This window comes from Castor canadensis, chromosome 5 (assembly GCF_047511655.1).
Source record: "Castor canadensis chromosome 5, mCasCan1.hap1v2, whole genome shotgun sequence".
Classification (NCBI taxonomy): domain Eukaryota; kingdom Metazoa; phylum Chordata; class Mammalia; order Rodentia; family Castoridae; genus Castor; species Castor canadensis.
In genome coordinates, this window is record NC_133390.1 from 85941652 (window position 1) to 85961453 (window position 19802).

Below are 19802 nucleotides of genomic sequence, written 5' to 3' on the forward strand. Positions count from 1 at the left end.
TGATCTGAAGGACAAGTTGGTTAGGTTAATTAGGTCAAGATGGGGGGAAGGGAAAGGTTTCAGTCAGCGACAATGGTGTATGAACTCACAGAAGTGGGAACTGCTTTTGAGAAACAGTGATTCAACATGGCTGCAACAAGGGTGGGAAGGATGAAGTAGCAGAAAGTAAAGCTGACTGACAGGAGGCAGACAATCTGGATTTTCATTTCAAGCTTGGACTTTTGTTAAAGATAGGAGGCACATCTCTTTTGAATGTCAAATCAGGATAACATGAAATGGTAAGATGTAGGAAAATAGAATAGTGAGTTAAGAAAACTTGGCTTGCAATGTTGGTTCCTCCAGGGACCAGCTCTGTCAGGATTGGCAATTCATGTCACCTCTCTGAGCCTCTGAGGCACTGTGAAACAGTGGTGAGTGTATCTACTTCAAACGGTGTTTTCTGATTAAATGATAAAGTGCCTGGGGCATAGCCTTACTCAATAATGTTAGTCTTCCCACCTCTTTTTCTTTCGGGCCTCATCTTTTTCATCTATAAAAGGGTGGAGGCCAGACCGATCTCCCAGGTGGCTTTAGGTCAGGGCTTAGATGGTGGAAGAGAGGCCTACATGCGGGAGGGCCGCTGGGTGATCGGTGCTTTTGGATGGTTGGACTCCGCTCGGCCGCGCGATGGCGCTGTAGGCCGCTCCTCGCGCTCTATGGTTCTTCCTTCGCCCCGGAAGTAGTTCCGTGGCGGGGTTGGTAAGGTCGGGCCATGGTGGGGCAGAGGTTGGGAAGATGGCGTGGCGAGGCTGGGCACAGAGAGGTTGGAGCTGCGGCCAAGCGTGGGCTCCGCCGGTGGGCGGCCGCAGTTGCGAGGAACTCACTGCGGCCCTGGCCCCGCCGCGGCTGCTCGGACGCAGGTAATGACCGCCATTCCGGGCTTCTCGCCTCTGGACCCCTGAGCTGCGGCGGCGCATCCCTGGGGGGCGGAGGCCGTCTGGGGCTCCGCTGCTGGCCTCTTGTTTCCCCCTTCTCACCTGCCGCCTCTTCTCTCTTCCTGCCTTTCCTTGGTGTTCTTTCCGTCCTCCCTCTAGCGCCGCCCGGCCCGGCCCCGCGCGGGCGCTTCCCCTTCCCGCTGGGAGCTGAGCTGACTTCCGACGGCCACGCCTCGTAATCCTGGACAGCATGGAAGTAGTTGCACAGCTGGCGGAATGGCAGAGTTGAGATTTTATTCTCTGTCAGTCAAACTATAAAGCCTCTGTCCCACTACCACGTTATAGCATTAAGAGAGCGAAGAGGGCGGAGGCGAGGAGAACATTTTTGTTGAGTTTAACAGTGAAGTATTTGTTCTTTAGATGCTTTGGAAAGACCACTCTAACTTGCTGTGTAGAAGCAGTGTGAAGAGTGTGGTCTATCAGTATTTGCCGGCTTTACGTAAGGATAATTTAGTTCTAAATTAGGAGAGGAGAAACCTCTCAACAGTTCAAGAATCTATTTGTATATTGGCTTTGAAACCATCCAGACTTTCTAACTTTCCCAGTTTCTGACTTGTTTTGAATGATGGTAGCTAGAAATGAAGCTAACGAATAAACCTTATTTATTAATACGTGGGCTAGCCTGTGGTAAATAATTAAGGTTTCAGTATGGTGGAACCATTGCCTAATGTTAAGAATTACCTGAGCCCAGCACCTGCCTTGTAGTCCCAGATGAGGCACGAAGAACATGAGTTAGAGGGTAGCCTAGGCCACACAGCCAGACCTTGTATTACCCCCCAACCTAAAAAAAAAAAAAAAAAAAGGCTTGATCCAAATGATAGAGCGCTTTTTCTGCTTTGCAATTGCCAAGCCCTATGTTTAACCCCCCCACCCAGTACCGCAAAAATAAATAAATGAAAAAATGAGAATCACCTGGAGTGTTTGTAGAGTTTGTCATTTCCCAGGCCTCACCTAGTTCTGCAAAATCAGATTCAGGGGAGGAATGGAAGAACCTGTATTTCCTATAAGCACTGCAAGTGAATTGGGCATTTGTGAGACATTCGTCTACATTGTGTCTTCCACACTGTATATGAATCTTCCATGATACACTGTAAGATGGGCTTCAGGCACCAATCTTAAATGCCTGGGGAGATGGAGAATGAAGAGGTCCGTTGGAGATAATGATGGATGAATTCAGTGATTCTGATTCCATTAGTTATTCCAAGTCTGTTTGAGATTGCATGGTTTGAGGAAGAAGAAAAGATGAATGTCTTATTGAGAATCAGCAGGTGTATTCAGTGTTTAAGATTTGAGTACCCATTGCTGTACTGTTTTAGGAAGAAACAAGGAAACTAACTTGATTAAAGTAACCTCTGGTAAAAATTTGGAGCAACAGTGAACAAGGAACACCATGTAAAGTTTTTTGGCCACACTGGAGTTTGAACTCAGGACCTCACACTTGCTGGCAGGCGCTGTACCACTTGAGCCACTCCACCAGCCCCTTTTTGTGTTGGGTATTTTTGAGAGAAGGTCTCTCAAACTATTTGCCCAGGTTGGCCTCACACCATGATCCTCCTGATCTCTGCCTCCTGAGTAGCTAAGATTTACAGGTGTGAGCCACAAGCGCCTGGTAAGCACTTTATTTTTTAAAAGCTTGCCATTTATGTGGAAAGCTTGAAAATGGCATTTTGGTGGTTACATGGGAAAAATGTATAACATGAAAATTTAGATAAACCTGAAACACAGCACTTGTACCTTGCTTCTGGAAAGTTAATTAGGAACATGAGTTACCTTCTATTTAATGTATATCAGGTCTGTTTTGAGTTTCCTGTGGTTCTAAAATTAGTATGCAGAAGAATGTTAAGAATTACCTGAGCCCGCATACTGGGCTCAGGTGTTTGTGACGTAATAGGCCTGAAGAGGGACCAAGAATTTGCATTTTATAAGCACTGTAGGTGGTGATACAAGGGTCTACAAACTGTGCAGACCCAAGGTGCCTGCTAGCTAGCCAAGGATGGGATCTACATGTTTAAAGTGTTGTAAAACCAAAGACAGTAATTATGAGAGATTTCAGTAGTCTACAAAGACTAAAATACTTACTATCTGACCCTTTACAGAAGATGAAAATCTCATGTCAGCGAAAAAATTTTATTGTTATCAAGCTTCTGGCAGTACTTCTAAGGAGCATGATTTAAGCTTCAAAGTAGTAATCTGTATAATTTGCCAATTGTGTGAAACTGTCCGATGCAAGAAAATAGTTGGTTATAGCACCTACACAGAGCTTAGTTTTTTTCGATTGAGATAACAGTCTTTTTTTTTTTTTTTTTTCCAGTACTGGGGCTTGAACTCAGGGCCTACACCTTGAGCCACTCCACCAGCCCTTTTTTTGTGAAGGTTTTTTCCAAGATGGTGTCTTGCATAGCTATTTGCCCAGACTGGCTTCAAACTGCAATCTTCCTGATCTCTCTCTGCCTCCGGAGTAGCTAGGATTACAAGCGTGAGGCACCAGCACCTGGCTGAGATAATCTTAGTATCTTTAGATACTTGATAAATTAGTATATCAGATATATTGAATTCCTAGTTTAACTTGCCATCCATTAACTCAAGATGTGTTTCAAGAAAGCAGTTTTGGAGGTTGGGGACATGGTTTGTGGTAGAATGCTTGCTGAATAAGTATGAAGCCCTTAGTTCAAACCCCAGTACTGTCAGAAAAAATTTTTTTGACATGTAAGAATTTATGTAGGTTTCCCCTCCCAATCCCCCCTCCCAAATAATATATTTTGTTTCAAGTAGAATGGATTTAATCTATTGGGTGTGCTTAGACACATTTCTACTTGAATATTAGATTATTTCTATTCAATTTTGTTTTGTTTTTGGTGGTACTGGGGTTTGAACTCAGGACTTCACGCTTGCAAGGCAGCATTTCTGCTCAATTTTGTTCATACAAAATTTTAATAACAGGCATTAGTGCTGAACCTGTAAGTATATTTAAATTGTATTATCTTTAGCCTCACACTCTTAAAGCAATTAAACTTGAGACTGCGTTGCCTTGTCATTAAATGAAAAAACAACTTGTCTTTAAAGTTGTGGGATCATATTAAAAACGACATAGCCAGGAGCCTTTAATCCTAGCTACTGAGGAGGCAGAGATCAGGAGGATTGAGGTTCAAAGCCAGCCCAGGCAAATAGTTCTGGAGACCCTATCTTGAAAAAACGCTTCACAGAAAAGGGCTGGTGGAGTGACTAAAGGTGTAGGCCCTGAATTCAAGCCCCAGTACTGAAACAAAACAAAACAAAACAAAAAAAAAACTGTAAGTCTGTGGCTAGTGGTAACTCAGGTATTAATGAGCTCTTTCCACTTGAGTACATTAGATTCCTTCCACAAATCACTAGTTATCAGCTTAAGAAAGACTTAAGCAGTAGAGCCAAAAGGTAGGCCTGCCGTCATGAGTTGGTATACACTTCAAAGGACCTTTTCCCTCATCCCCACTCATTTTGTTTGTTTCCTATTTTCTTACACACTTATCTGAGTGAGTAGCACTAAATAACCTAAACCTGTGAATAAGATCTCAAACATTTGCAGTTTGAGATAGTGTGTTTTGTTTTGTTTTGCATTTTAAGAAACTTAAAAGCTGGCTAAAGAATATAGTTTGTTATATAATATGCCATGAATATACTTATTACATCTAAAAACATTCTTATGCCAACAGAAAACCCAACTCTAACCAGCCTAGAGCAATTAGGGGAAATTATTGGTTTATGCATTTGGAAAATCCAGAGGTCAGAAGGACTGGCTTCTAGTGAGACAAGAGCTAGTGTTTCACGTTGTCACCAGAACTCCATTTTCTCCATGCGTCATCTCTTCTTCTTAAATGTTGGCTTTATTCTTTCAGCATGCTGTGCTATGTACCTGTGGTTATAAGATGTCTGTCAGCAACTCTGTTTTGTTTGTGTGTTTGTTTTGGATGGTACTGGGGTTGAATTAGGGCCTTGTACTTGCTATTTTGACCATTTACAATTTGAGCCATGTTCCCAGCCTTTTATTTTTTTTAAAACATAGTCTCCTTTTGTCCAGGCTGGCCTGGACCAGGATCCTCCTATTTGTACCTCCCATTTAGCTGGGATGACTGGCATGTGTCACCACGTCTGGCTTACTGGTTGAGCTAAAAACTACTGTATACTGAGAGACCATGTGAAGAGGTAACCACCTGACCACCAGCACTAAGACTGGAGGGCTGAAAACAGGGAGTGAGGCTACTGAGGATTCTCCAGCTCCAGATGACTGGCTGCATGAGTAATCCAGAGAGACCAATGGAAGAACTACCTAGCTGAGGACAGTTAATCCTCAGACTCACTAGAAATAATAAATTATGGTTTTAAGCTTGTAAATTTTAGAATGGTTTGTTACACAATAATGAGAGAACTGGGAAAACTGCCAAATCAGGATCTGCTGACAAGGCAAATTCTATGCTGCTTCTACCATTATTTTTGCCAGTAAAATTAGTGCCTGAAATCTTCTTACTAGACTCAGTTTCTTATTCAAGTATTATGCCAGTATGTCTGACTAGCACCCAGATCACATCTTGGACTCTACCTCCAGGAAGGGTTGAGAAATAGTCTTTGGCTTTCTAGTACTTGCACCATCTGAATGCATAAGCAATAGTTCAGTGAGCCAAGACACTGTCGAATTCTATCCAACACATTCTTTATGTCCATTTATAGTTTTCTTTATATGTACTCACACTTATTATTTCTACATCACATCTGATAAGTTCCAAACTTAACTCTGGGGTCAGCTTGTTAACACTCTTGATGTCCTCAGCTCTGTACTTGTTTCTAGTGAGATTCTTAAGGTAAATATTTTAGGTAAATGATCTGACTTTGCTTTGAGTCCAGGTTCCCAACCTACTGTGTTTGTGTTTCTTTTCAAATACTGTGCCTCGAAATTTTAATAATTGGTGAGGTATAAAAGAAATACTCTTTCATTGGAATTGGTTGATTTATCTGGATGTGGTTACATACACCTGAAATCCCACATTCAGAAGGCTGAGGAGGAGGACCAAGAGTTTGAGGCCATGTCAAAGAAAAAAAAGGCTGATTAGTTTAAGCTGTAAGAATGTAAATATGAAGGATATAAATCCTTCATAGTTCTTGGTGTAGTAAGAGAAATGCTAGAAGCCAACAATACTGGGTTACAACTATAGTAAACATATTCTGATTACTTTATGTTACACCTTTGTTTTGGCCCAAAGTGGCATTACTTGATTTGATTACTTGCCACTTTCATTTACTAGAACTAGTTCTAAGTTATTTTAGATTATTTAATAGAAATCAAACCAATTGCAAAAGGCTAACACTTGCCACTTTAAAAATCGTATCACTGGGGGGAAGGAGGGGAGAAATGACCCAAACATTGTATGTACATATGAATAAAAAAATCGTATCACTTAGGGGCTGGGTGTGGTTGTACATACCTACAATACAGCTGCTGAGGAGGTGGAGTTAGGAGGATCATGGTTCAAAGCTAGTCTGGGAAAGTTAGCATGAGACCCTATCTGAAAACTAAAAACAAAAGGACTTAAAGCATGGCTTAAGTGGTAGAGTGCTTGCTAGTAAGTGTGAAGCTCTGAGTTCAATCTCCAGTACTTCAAAAAAAAGAAAGAAAGAAACATTTAAGAATGCATTTGGCTGTAAATAAACTGATGGTGGTTTAAATAAATGGCAGTGACTTAAGATGATTGGGGGTAAGTGGCTACCATCTTTGCTCAGTAGATCAGAAATGTCAAGGTTAGTATCTAAATCCTTTGGCTTTTGTTTTGGTATTAGAGATAGCTTTAGACATTATATTCTTGAGAGAGGGAGAGGAGGAGAGAGAGAGGAGAAGAGAGAGAGGGAACAGATTGATAGACGTGTGTCTATTTTTATCAGGTGAGCAAAACCTTCCCAAGGGACTCCTGAAAAATTCTTAAGCCTGATGCCACCCAGAATTCTGGGTGACAAAGCCATACTGTACCATACTGAAGAGGCTGGAAGTGATTTCTGAAAAGAACTTAGTAGTGGACTTGGTACTGAAGAGAAAGGGCATTTCTAGGCAAGAATAGTAATAATTGTAGTCAGTAGGGTGAGATTTTGGGCCCTGCAATAGGCCATTTGAGGAATTGTTTGTTTATTTATTTCGGTACTGGGGTTTGAACTCAAGGTCTCACACTTGCTAGGTGGGTGCCCTACCCCTTGAGCCACCCCATAAGCCTAGGAATTGTTAAGTATTTGAGGAAAAGTGTTGTGAGGAAAGAAGATCATGCAGCATGTTAAAGTGTTGGTGTTAAATAAGCTGTTGGGGCCAGGCGCTGGTGGCTCACACCTGTAATCCTGGCTACTTGGGAGGCTGAGAGGAAGGATTGTGGTTTGAGGCCAGTCCAGGCAAGTAGTTTGAGAGGGAACCCCCTTCCCCCCAAATCTCCAAAAATAACCAAAGCAAAACGGACTGGAAGCATGACTCAAGTGGTAGAGTGCTCACTTTGCAAGCACGAAGCCCTGAATTCAAACTCCATTCCCATAAGAAGAAAAAAAAAGTACAGTGAGTCCAGACAGGAAGGGGGGCAGGGGTCTTTGCTTTTGTTGACCTGGGGAATTTACATGGGTTGACTTTGAATGGAGTAAAGAAACTGTTGGACCTTACAAGCATGTCTGTCATTAAGGGGTTGAAGAAAAGAAAACTATTAGGAGAGTTGAAGTTGAGTTTGAAGAGTAGAGTGTGCAGTCTCACCAGAAACTAGGACTGGGGAGGCATGATCAGTAGTGTCAGATATTTTGAGAAGGCCAAGCTAAAAGGACTCAAACAGTAAAAAAAAATCTTTTCAAATATATTTGCTGGGTAACCAAAAATAGTGAAATAGGGTAAGAGGTGGGAGGAATCCATCACTTTATACTGACCAGTACTTATCAAAAGAAATAGTTGTGACTGCAAGAATAATATAAATGTTTGTTCTGAAAATTGACCAAGCAAAGCCATTCTATGCTGATTGTAACTGATAGTTTTAAGAATTCTGTAGCCTTCTGCAAGATAACAGATTCTTAGTGAAGAATGGATACAAATTATTTTATTGATTGGCACAAAGCAGTAGCCCAAGCTAGTACTCTGAAGTTGGTTGTAGTTTGTGTCTAATCTGTTCCAGAAAGGTTAAATGTTGCTACTTTGAGTAGCTGGAACTAGGAATCCTGGTTCTTGTTGGACAGTAGAGAATAAACAGATGGTAATGATGGAGGCCAAGTAGAGGCTTGTAGAGTTGATGTTTGTAACATGCCACTCTATTTCTAATCTGATATTTTCCCCCATAGGTTTAATTTCTTTATTCAGCAAAAATGTGGATTCAGAAAAGCACCCAGGAAGGTTGAACCTCGAAGATCAGACACAGGATCAAGTGGTGAATCATACAAGAGGAGTGCTTTGATTCCTCCTGTAGAAGAAACCGTCTTTTATCCTTCTCCCTACCCTATCAGGACTCTGGTGAAACCTTTTTTTTTCACTGTTGGGGTAAGAGTTCACATCACAGTGGTTACCTAGCTTGCTGCCAATATAGTATTCAAGTGCTGTTTGTCCTAGTTAGACTCCTTTAGAGTAAGGACAGGGGTGTGTGGCAGGGAGATCAACAGGAATTGGATTGCTGGTTCGTGAGTTTTGCTTACAGAGTGAATTTAATAATTGCTTTTAGAATCAGGTCTTGCAGAAAAAAATCTGTGATCCTCCTATTTGGTACAGCATTTCTAGTGGTACTAAGTTACTACTTCAAATCTTATTTGGAGATTTGTTGCTGGAAACAGGCCTCAAGTTACTGTAAAGTTAATAAAATGGAAAACAATAGAATGTTTTTGTTACTTAGTAGGTTTACTGTGCCAGGTGAAAGTCCTTGGAGAAAAAAATATAGATAAATCTATTTCTCTATTAAAGTTACTTTGTAACATATTTAATTTTATATAGTTTACAGGCTGTGCATTTGGATCAGCTGCTATTTGGCAATATGAGTCACTGAAATCCAGGGTGCAGAGTTATTTTGATGGCATAAAAGCTGATTGGTTGGATAGCATAAGACCACAAAAAGAAGGAGACCTCAGAAAGGAGGTAAAGATAAACATTGTTTTCTTTTAACCACAGTTTTTTTTTTTTTTTTTCATTTTTCTTTTATTATTCATATGTGCATACAAGGCTTGGTTCATTTCTCCCCCTGCCCCCACCCCCTCCCTTACCACCCACTCCGCCCCCTCCCCCCCCATACCCAGCAGAAACTATTTTGCCCTTATTTCTAATTTTGTTGTAGAGAGAGTATAAGCAATAATAGGAAGGAACAAGGGTTTTTGCTGGTTGAGATAAGGATAGCTATACAGGGCATTGACTCACATTGATTTCCTGTGCGTGGGTGTTACCTTCTAGGTTAATTCTTTTTGATCTAACCTTTTCTCTAGTACCTGTTCCCCTTTTCCTATTGGCCTCAGTTGCTTTAAGGTATCTGCTTTAGTTTCTCTGCGTTAAGGGCAACAAATGCTAGCTAGTTTTTTAGGTGTCTTACCTATCCTTTTATCATGTGCTCATAGTCCAATCCCCTTGTTGTGTTTGCCCTTGATCTAATGTCCACATATGAGGGAGAACATACGATTTTTGGTCTTTTGGGCCAGGCTAACCTCACTCAGAATGATGTTCTCCAATTCCATCCATTTACCAGCGAATGATAACATTTCGTTCTTCTTCATGGCTGCATAAAATTCCATTGTGTATAGATACCACATTTTCTTAATCCATTCGTCAGTGGTGGGGCATCTTGGCTGTTTCCATAACTTGGCTATTGTGAATAGTGCTGCAATAAACATGGATGTGCAGGTGCCTCTGGAGTAACAGTCTTTTGGGTATATCCCCAAGAGTGGTATTGCTGGATCAAATGGTAGATCGATGTCCAGCTTTTTAAGTAGCCTCCAAATTTTTTTCCATAGTGGTTGTACTAGTCTACATTCCCACCAACAGTGTAAGAGGTTAACCACAGTTTTTGAAGTCTCGTCATTTAGGAAGAATTTTCATTTAATGGGGGCATTTCATCCATAGATGCGAAGTGTAATTAACATTCTTCTTTTAGAGTCCTTTCATCACAGTAAGTATTTATTAACATGTTGTATATTGGGAGTATTGTACTTGATAGTGTTCCAAGAATTTTATACCAAAATCACCCCTGACAGTTCTTTAAAAAATCTCCAGGTGTGGTGACGTTGCCTGTAATCCCAGCTACTCAGGAGGCAGACCCAGGAGGATTACATGTTCAAGACCAGCCTAGGCAAAGTTAGTGAGACCTTATCTGAAAAGAAAACAAACAAAACCAAAGCAAATCCCAAAACTCCAAAAAGTCTGTTGTATGGTTTAGGTGACAGAGTGCTTGTCTAGCATGTGTTATGCCCTGAGTTTAAACCCCAGTACAACACACACACATACACACACACACACAAATAATAATAATAGCCTGTCACTGACACGATGTTTATGTACCACTCATAATTCCACACTGTTGCCTGCTTCTGACTGTGCTTGGGGATACAATATAAGAAAGAAGTGCAAATACAGAGATTGTAGAGCTTCCATTTACTTTATTTGCAAACTGATGGCTCTCTTTCCTCTTAACTGATTTTTTAAAAAAAGATTCCTTCTAAATAAACCACATAAATCTTTTAATTTTATTTGCCAATACTTAATGAGTACTGAGGGCATAGGTTAATATGTGGTTCAGGGTCCATTTGTTTTTCAAGCACCTTTGCTTTTTATTACACATTGCCCTTTTACTTTTCCCTTTCCTAAGGAACAGTCCAATCCTGGCCAGTGAAAGCCTGAGAAGGAAGCCATGGGTTTTCTTTTTACTAATGACAGTTTGAGCTTCCTAAATATAGACAGAAAGATTCATTCCTCCTTGTTTCCCCAACGACACATTCAAGAAGCATGAGCACTGTCTGTTGTAGAGAGGCTTTGTGCCAGAAGAACGATTTATAATACTTGCAGGTGAAAATGATAACAAGCAGATTTTTATTCAGTCCACCTGACCCATTTCATATTGATCCCTTAGGAAGTTACAGTTTTGTAGCACATCTCTGTGCTGTGAAGTTTCAATACCCAAATATGCCTGAATGGTTCTTCAGAACTATAAAAAATGATGTAAGCAATATACATAATCTAAGTCCAAAGATAGATTTTAAAAAATAATAAATCATAGGTTATAGGATATAAAAATCTGTGCCCATTAAAAATTGAAACATGGGGCTGACAGAGTGGCTCAAATGGTAGAGTGCCCGCCTAGCAAATGTGAAGCCCTGAATTCAAACCACAATACTGTCCTACCCCCCAAAAAACAAAGAAACAATTATAAATAAAATATAGAAAATGAATGTCTTGAGTGTGGTGGCATGTGCTTGTAGTCCCTGCTACCTGGAGGCTGAGGTGGAAGGACTGCTTGAGCCCAGGAGTTCCACACCATTCTGGGCAACAAAGCAAGATCTTGGCCTCAAAGAGACACAGAGAATTTTAAAGTCCTTGGAACCCCATCCTTGAAACCCCATTATGTAGTGAATAAGGTCTGGGAACTCATATACAAATTATAATTATAGAAATGAAGTCATATGTACACTGATCTGTAATTTTTTTACTGTAAATTTCATAAAATCTGGTTTGATTTCATTCATAGAATGTTTTTTCTTTAAAATTTTTAATTGTGACCCAATTAAATGACCCAAGCCTTGTATGCACATATGAATAATAAATAAAAAAAAATTTTTAATTGTGGAAAATTTTAGGTTCAGAAGTAGAACAAATAATATTGTCCAACTTCAGTGGTTATCAACACGTGGCCACCTTTGTTTTTCATCCATTTCTCTTTCATTCCCCTCGCTTCTTCTCACTATATTGTTGTAAAGCAAGCTGTTAGCACATTTCATCCATAAAAATTTCAATGTATGAAAGAAGAGGACACAACAACTTCAATGTGTGCCCTTGAAAAGTTAGGATTCTCCTTATCTCTTTTTCTGAACCTCAGTACCATTATTATATCTTAAAAAAAGTAGCAATTTTAGTACAAAATATTCTCAGAACTTTTAGTTTTTGAAATGGTCTTGCTGTGTTGACCTGGCTGGCATAGAACCCTTGGATTCCAGCAATACTGCCTCAACCTCCTGAATAGCTGGGACAGTAGGCATGTACTGCCATGCCTAGTACCTAGGTACTAGGTATGTACTAGGTGCTAGATTGGACCCTGGTGAATAATCACTTGGTACCTGCTTCACATTATTGATATTCCTCAAGACAGCAGGGCTAAGCATCTACTGTTGTCCCATTTTATGTATCAGAAAATTGAAGTTTAGAAATAAAATGTCTAATCACTAGTTCTATATCAGAGAATGTAATCTGACTATCAAACACTCTACTACCTTTATTATTTTTCATTTTCCTAGCTTGAAAGTATTTCATATATGGTGATCAGCAATTTTCCTTCTGTTTTAGATTAACAAGTGGTGGAATAACCTAAGTGATGGCCAGCGGACTGTGACAGGTTTGTGTTAGCTTACACGTTTTAGCCATTCAAGGGAAGAGAAATCAAACCAAAAGGTACAGTATGTCACAGGCAATGGCTTTCATACCATGGTCACCAGTCAAGACAGAGAGTTTCTGTACCTAAAGGCTAATGTAATAATATAAAAAGTGGTGTTATCTTAGCACTTGGGAGACTGAGGCAGGAGGATGGAGAGTTTGGGGCTAGCCTGGGTTACAAGTAGCATGGCATAAAAGTTTTCATAATGTTGTGGGTCACTTATTTTCTAATTTTGATCTAGTATGATACTGACCAAGTGATGTGTAGAATCTGTGAAATAGCTCATGAGTAATTACTATGTCCCTTTTTAAACTGAAGAAGACATTGAAAAAAATACCTTTTGTACACAGGGTACTTTGTATACATTCTCTCCCTACCTTGCAGGCTTCCTTGCAGGGTAATTACTTCCTTTTTATCAGTAAGGAAACTGACTTTCAGACAAAGAATATTTTGAAGGTCCAACTGCTAGTAAGTACTAGGAACCCAGGTCTATATCATTATAAGCCAATTTTCTATCTACCATGCTATTTATAAGACCCTCTTTAAATGTAAGCATGCAATGCATGTCACTATGATTATTTTGTTCTTTGTAAGTTTTTATGGAAAGACAAATCTGGGTCTTGAAGGTAACATTAGTGTAATATTTAATGGACTTTGTTACTTGAGAAACTTGGGAAAGTGGACTTCTAAGTTCTTTAACATTTATACAAATAGGAAAAATTATTTCTGAAGCAAAAAAAATTTCTAGAGCAAAACCAAAAAATACTGCTTTTTCTAAAACAAGGTTGGTACTCTTAAGAGTATCAATTTAAAATTATTGGTACTCTTAATTTCCTTTCCTATACCTACCAAAGTAGAGAAAGGATGTTTATCTTCCTTCAGTCTGTTTCCTTTGTCTGGAAGGCTTAATTTTTCTCACCTTATTGAAAGCTGGTTTGATTTTCAAGCTATGGTTGATGTTGCTTCCTTCAGGAAACTCTTTTCTGAACTCACGGCAGTTTTTGTCATTTATACCACCTGCCTTGATGGTAATATGAACATCTTGACAGTGGTGAGATTTTCCATTTTGTTATAGCACCTAGCACATACCTTGCACACAGTAGAGTAACTTGGTTAAAATCTGTTGAGTGAATGAGAATGGGATCTTGAACCAATGAATTGAGATTTTTCAAAATATGTTGCCATACCTAATACTGTAGAATTGATTAGGCAGTGTGGTGTTAATGAATGTAATTACCTCAAAGGTAGCTCTATACAAGCACATCTGTTGCTGGGCACCTGTAGTCCTAGTTACTCAGGAGGTAGAGATCAAGAAGAACAAGGTTTGAGGCCAGTGAGGGCAAAAAGCAAGACCCTATCTCAAAAATACCTTGCATGTGCAGTGTGTGTGCACACTCACACAAACATACATGGGCACATCTGTTCACTTGGGAGTTTGAGGCAGGAGGGTCATGAGTTTCAAGGCCTTTCTAGGCTATGTAATAAGCCATATCTCAAAAAACAACAAAAAGTAGAAGCACATCTGTTTCCCCGAGATTAATCTCATGAGCTTCTGTCTCCTAACCTAACTGGGGGTGAGTGGAGATGCAGAAGGACAAAGGATAGAAGACAAACATGCAGAAAGTTGGGGTCAGGTTCCTGTATTGGGCGCTTGGATGGAGACGCACAACAGCCTCATTACTTCTTTTCCCTATTAACACTTCTTTTACTTTGCTTCTTTATTCTTTTCTTTAAAACCTTATTTCTAAAGTCGTTCTAATTTTCTATTCTTTAAAACCTTCTAAAGTCTTGTCTTCTTTTCTATTCTTTAAAGTCTCTTTCCTTAGATTCTCACTGTCCCTTGTTTTCCTTAATCTCTCTTAAAGTCTTGGCCCTCAGACTTGCCCTGTCCCATGTTCTGTCCTAAAGTCTTGGTCCTTAGACTCACAGACACACAAACAGCCAGCAGCAGCAGCAGCAGCAGCATTCTCACAAGCAGGCAGCCAATCAATACATCAATCCATTTCCCAATCGATCCTTCATGTCCTCCTTCAGCAAATCTTTTATATCCACTGGTAAACAAGGAGGTGGAGCAGCAGTTTTCAGGGAGGGGTGTGACATTGTAACAAGAAACCTGCATTCTACTTCTCTGAATGACTTAGGAAAAGCAGCTGTGCTGTGTTTTGCCTTCATCCCCTTCTGTGGCTGGGTCATGCCAAACTCAGCCTGCCGATTTGACACATCTGTGCTTATGTCAAGTTCTCATTGGTTTCTCATACTCCGCTCCCCACAGTGGATTTGCTTTGTGAAAATAAGTAAAATTAATAGCATTTCCCTTCTTTTCCACTTCCTCCTCTGTATTTTTAAAGAACTTGACAAGTTCTGACCTAGAGCGTTTCAAAGCTGTGTGAGACTAAGAGTTTTACTATGTGCTTTGCTTTATAGTATTCATACCTAGACAGGTAAGAGGAATGAACCATTTAAAGTATTGTTTTTGATCAAGGAGAGTACAGGGAGGAGGTAGAGGGTGGGAAGAGAGGAAGAGAGATCTCAAGAAAACTGCCAGGCCAGGCACCAGTGTCTCATGCCTATAATCCTAGCTACCCAAGAAGCAGAGATCAGGAGGATCGAGGTTTGAAGCCAACCCTGGGCAAATAGTTCATGAGACCCTGTCTTAAAAATACCCAACCCAAAATAGGGCTGTGGAGTGGCTCAAGTAGTTGAGTGCCTGACTAACAAGTGTGAGGCCCTGAGTTCATACCCCAGTATGCCAAAAATAAATAAATAAAAAGAAAACTGCCGGTTTCTCTGCTGGCCCATGTCTTTTGTCAGCTCCCAGGTTGAGGTGCTGCTGTGTCCCAAACCTTCTGCCCAACCTCTGAAACCTGTTTTTGCTTCACTGTCCTCATTTCCATCAAGCTTGTTTTATTAGTTTCAATTTTCTCTCTCCATATACCTTTCCAAGGTTTTGCACTCCCAGACTGAAAATCTCATTCCCTACTGCTTTTCTGTAACTCCTGGCTCCCTAACTCTTCAGATAAGTTATTTTGGGGGAAAGAAGAGCAAATATAAATACTTGAGTACCAAGTAGGCTTCAAGGACTATGCTAGGTGCTTCATGTGCACTTGTACAAGTGCTAGTATTATTAATCTTAAGAGTTCTGTTAGTGGTATACTCATTTTTTAGGTGAAGTAACTGAGACGTAGGTTAGTAGCAGTCTGGGATCACACAGGTAGAAAGGGCTAGATGGGAATCAAACACATTTTATAGTTGAGATAGTCTGTTAATTATATCCCTTCCCTTTCTGTGTAGCAAACTACCACTAGTACACTGCCTCTTCCCATCCCAAGTAATCTGTGTGCTTATCATGGCTCAAGTCACAGCAAATTGTCCCAAGCCAGGAGGCTGGCACCTAAAAGAGAAATGGATCATCCTGTTTTGACTTCCTAGGTTAGATTTTGACATTGTAAAATGAGTAAATATGCATGGAAACAGATAATAGTGGTAAAAGATACAATCTCTCTCTCCATGAGCTTCCAGTTCTGCATATAATGAACTGATACCTTTTCAGCTACTTTTATATTCTCCCAAAGCATATAGGCATTTCTTTTATCTATTTATCTGTCTGTTTCAAACTTTATACACAAATTGTAACATAACGGTACTCTTTGGTACCTTGATTTTTTTTTTACTTAATATTTTAAAGTATATTCCATATCAATGTAAATAAGTTTGTTGCATTCTTTTTTTTAATATTTTACTGAAGTATAATACACATAAAGGAATGAGCACATGTCATCTACAACTCAACCTATTTTCACAACTGAGCGCATCCATATAACCACTTGGAAATTACCAGTGCCACAGCCTTAGTCTTTTTTAATAGTATTGTAGTATTCCATGTGAATGAATATTATTTAATAAGTCTCCTATTAATGGATATTTAGGTTATCTTTAATCTTGCTTCTGTAACTAACACTGCAATAAATATCTTTTTTTTTTTTTTTGCATAAAAATTTTTTTTTATTTCTTTTAATCGTATGGGCATACAATGTTTGGGTCATTTCTCCCCTTTTCCCCCCGCCTCCTCCCTTTCCCTCCACCCCCTCCCTCTCCGCCCCTACCCCCTTGCTACCAGGCAGAAACTATTTTGTCCTTATCTCTAATTTTGCTGAAGAGAGAATATAAACAATAATAGGAAGGACCAAGGGGTTTTGCTAGTTGAGATAAGAATAGCTATACAGGGAGTTTACTCGCATTGCTTTCCTGTACATATGTGTTACATTCTAAATTAATTCTTCTCAAACTAACCTTTTCTCTAGTTCCTGGTCCCCTTCTCCTATTGGCCTCTGTCGCTTTAAAGTTTCTGCATTAGTTTCTCTGCATTGAGGGCAACAAATGCTATCTTGTTTTTTGGGTGTCTTACCTATCCTCATATCTCCCCAGTGTGCTCTCGCTTTCTCATGTGCTCAAAGTCCAGTCCCCTTGTTGTGTTTACCCTTGATCTAATGTCCACATATGAGGGAGAACATACGATTTTTGGTCTTCTGGGCCTGGCTAACCTCACTCAGAATGATGTTCTCCAGTTCCATCCATTTACTTGTGAATGGTAAGATTTCATTCTTCTTCATGGCTGCATAAAATTCCATTGTATGTAAATACCACATTTTCTTAATCCATCTTGGATTAAGTAGTGGGGCATCTTGGCTGTTTCCATAACTTGGCTATTGTGAATAGTGCTGCAATAAACATGAGTATGCAAGTGCCTCTGTAGTAACCTGTGTCACAGTCTTTTGGGTATATCCCCAAGAGTGGTATTGCTGGATCATATGGTAGATCTATGTTTAGATTTTTAAGAAGCCTCCAAATTTTTTTCCAGAGTGGTTGTACTAGTTTGCATTCCCACCAGCAGTGTAAAAGGGTTCCTTCCCCGCCCCGCCCCCCATCCTCGCCAACACCTGTTAGTGGTGTTGCTAATGATGGCTATTCTAACAGGGGTGAGGTGGAATCTTAGTGTGGTTTTAATTTGCATTTCCTTTATGGCTAGAGATGGTGAGCATTTTTTCATGTGTTTTTTGGCCATTTGAATTTCTTCTTTTGAGAAAGTTCTATTTAGTTCACTTGCCCATTTCTTTATTGGTTCATTCATTTTGGGAAAGTTTAATTTTTTGAGTTCCCTATATATTGTCTGATGTGTAGCTCGCAAATATTTTCTCCCACTCTGGGTGGTCTCTTCAGTTTAGAGACCATTTCTGTTGTTGAGCAGAAGCTTTTTAGTTTTATGAAGTACCATTTATCTATGCTCTCTCTTAGTTGCTGAGCTGCTGGGGTTCCATTGAGAAAGTCCTTGCCTATACCTATTAGTTCCAAAGTATTTCCTACTTTTTCCTGTACCAACTTTAGAGTTTGGGGTCTGATATTAAGGTCCTTGATCCATTTTGAGTTAATATTGGTATAGGGTGATAAACATGGATCTAGTTTCAGTTTTTTGCAGACTGCTAACCAGTTTTCCCAGCAGTTTTTGTTGAAGAGGCTGTCTTTTCTCCATCATATATTTTTAGCGCCTTTGTCAAAGATAAGTTGGTTATAGTTGTGTGGCTTCATATCTGGATCCTCTATTCTGTTCCACTGGTCTTCATGTCTGTTTTTGTGCCAGTACCATGCTGTTTTTATGCAATAAATATCCTTTAGAGATCTTTGCATTCTTGTGCAAGTGTACTTTTAGGATAAATTACTAAAAATAGAATTGCTGGGTCAAAGTACTCAGTGTGTACGTTTAAGATTTTGTTACTGTTATCTTAAAAGATGTCGTAGACCAATTTTTATGTCCTCCAACAATGTATAGATTGTAAGTAGGTCAGATTAATGTCTAAAAGTTGCTTACAAAGGTGGTTGGATTTTTTTTTTCTTTCTTTTTTTTTTTTTTTTTGGCGGGACTGGTGTTTGAGCTTGAAACTCAGCACTTGGCAAAACAAGTGCTCTATTACTTGAGCCATGCTTCCAGTCCCATTTTCCTCTGGTTATTTTGGAGATAGGGTCTAGCAAACTGTTTGCCCAGGCTGGCCTTGAACCTCAGTCCTCTCAATCTCAGCCTCTCAAATAGCTGGGATTACTGATGTAAGCCATTAGTACCTGACTGGGAGGTTAGATTGTCTTACCTTCAGGGAGAGTGCAAAGACATAATAACCCCTTTTTGTGGTTAGCAATATTTTAAGGGCTTTCACCGTCCTTATTGTGAATTTGTCCCATGTTAGTTTCTGTTTTCCCATGTATGTTTTGAACTTTGTCTCCATCCCAGTGAGAGAATGGAAGTGGATAGTCTTTCTGAGTTTCCTCCTGATTGCATGTAGCTGTGCACCCACACCTTAACTAACTATGTGATGCTACCTAGAAAGAGAGCTTGTAGCCACTAAGTAAGGCCAATAGATTCATTCTTAAACTTCCCTGGTTCCCCCGAACCTTAGGTAGGGACAGCTCGGGTTCAGTTCTTTGGCTGTTAGCACTTGTCACTGTCTGGATTGGCCAGGTCTAGGCCAATATTCAGCCCTTTTAGATAGAGAAGCTGGGAGGGGGAAATGGCTCACCCTAAAACAGAGGGGATCCTATCCTTAACTATTGAATTCCAAGTGGGATAGTGAAAAAGAGGTTGTATTGCCATCCATGGGCTTGAAGAAGATAGGCTAGATATCACTGAACCAAGTATCACTTCTTAAAAAATGAGATATAATTCACATCTCTGTAATTCACCATTTAGAAGTATACAATTCAGGCTGCAGACCTGGCTCATGTAGTAGAACAGCTGCCTAGTGAGCACGAGGCCCACATTCAAACCCTAGTACCCCCAAAAGTATATAATGCAGTGGTTTTTAATACTCAACAAAGTCATGCACTTGTCTAATCCCAAACTATTTTCATTATCCCTAAAAGAAACCTCATGCCCATTTTCTGTTACTTCCCATTCCTCTTAGTAGTCCTAGGTAACAACTAAGCTACTTTCTTTCTCTGTGGATTTGCCTTTTTTATTTCACATAAATAGAATCACATAATATATGTAAACTTTTGTGTCTACTGCTTTCACTTAGGATATGGGATATCCATGTTGCAGTATGCATCAGTTTAATCATTCCTTAATATCCATGAAGGATTGGTTCCAGGTTCAAGGAAACTGGCCTAATTCAAGGTCAGAAAGATTTATGCCTATGTTTTCTTCTAAGAGCTTTACAGTTTTCACTCTTAAATTTAGGCCTTTGATTCAGTTTAA

General features: G+C 39.8%; 1 protein-coding gene across 2 annotated transcripts in view; it reads left to right on the forward strand.

Moving 5' to 3' along the window:
• Positions 1 to 724: 724 nt before the first annotated feature.
• The window catches only part of Parl (presenilin associated rhomboid like), a 37823-nt gene continuing 18745 nt past the window's right edge, over positions 725 to 19802 (forward strand). Inside the window, exons 1-4 of one of the 2 annotated variants that reach the window (XM_020175832.2) lie at positions 725 to 899; positions 8292 to 8487; positions 8932 to 9072; positions 12475 to 12523. In XM_020175832.2, coding sequence (XP_020031421.1) covers positions 775 to 899; positions 8292 to 8487; positions 8932 to 9072; positions 12475 to 12523 — 511 coding nt within the window. In that variant the 5' untranslated portion in view covers positions 725 to 774. Of the gene's footprint in view, positions 900 to 8291; positions 8488 to 8931; positions 9073 to 12474; positions 12580 to 19802 lie in introns of those variants that run through there. The other variant, XM_074073644.1, reaches the window with a different exon arrangement.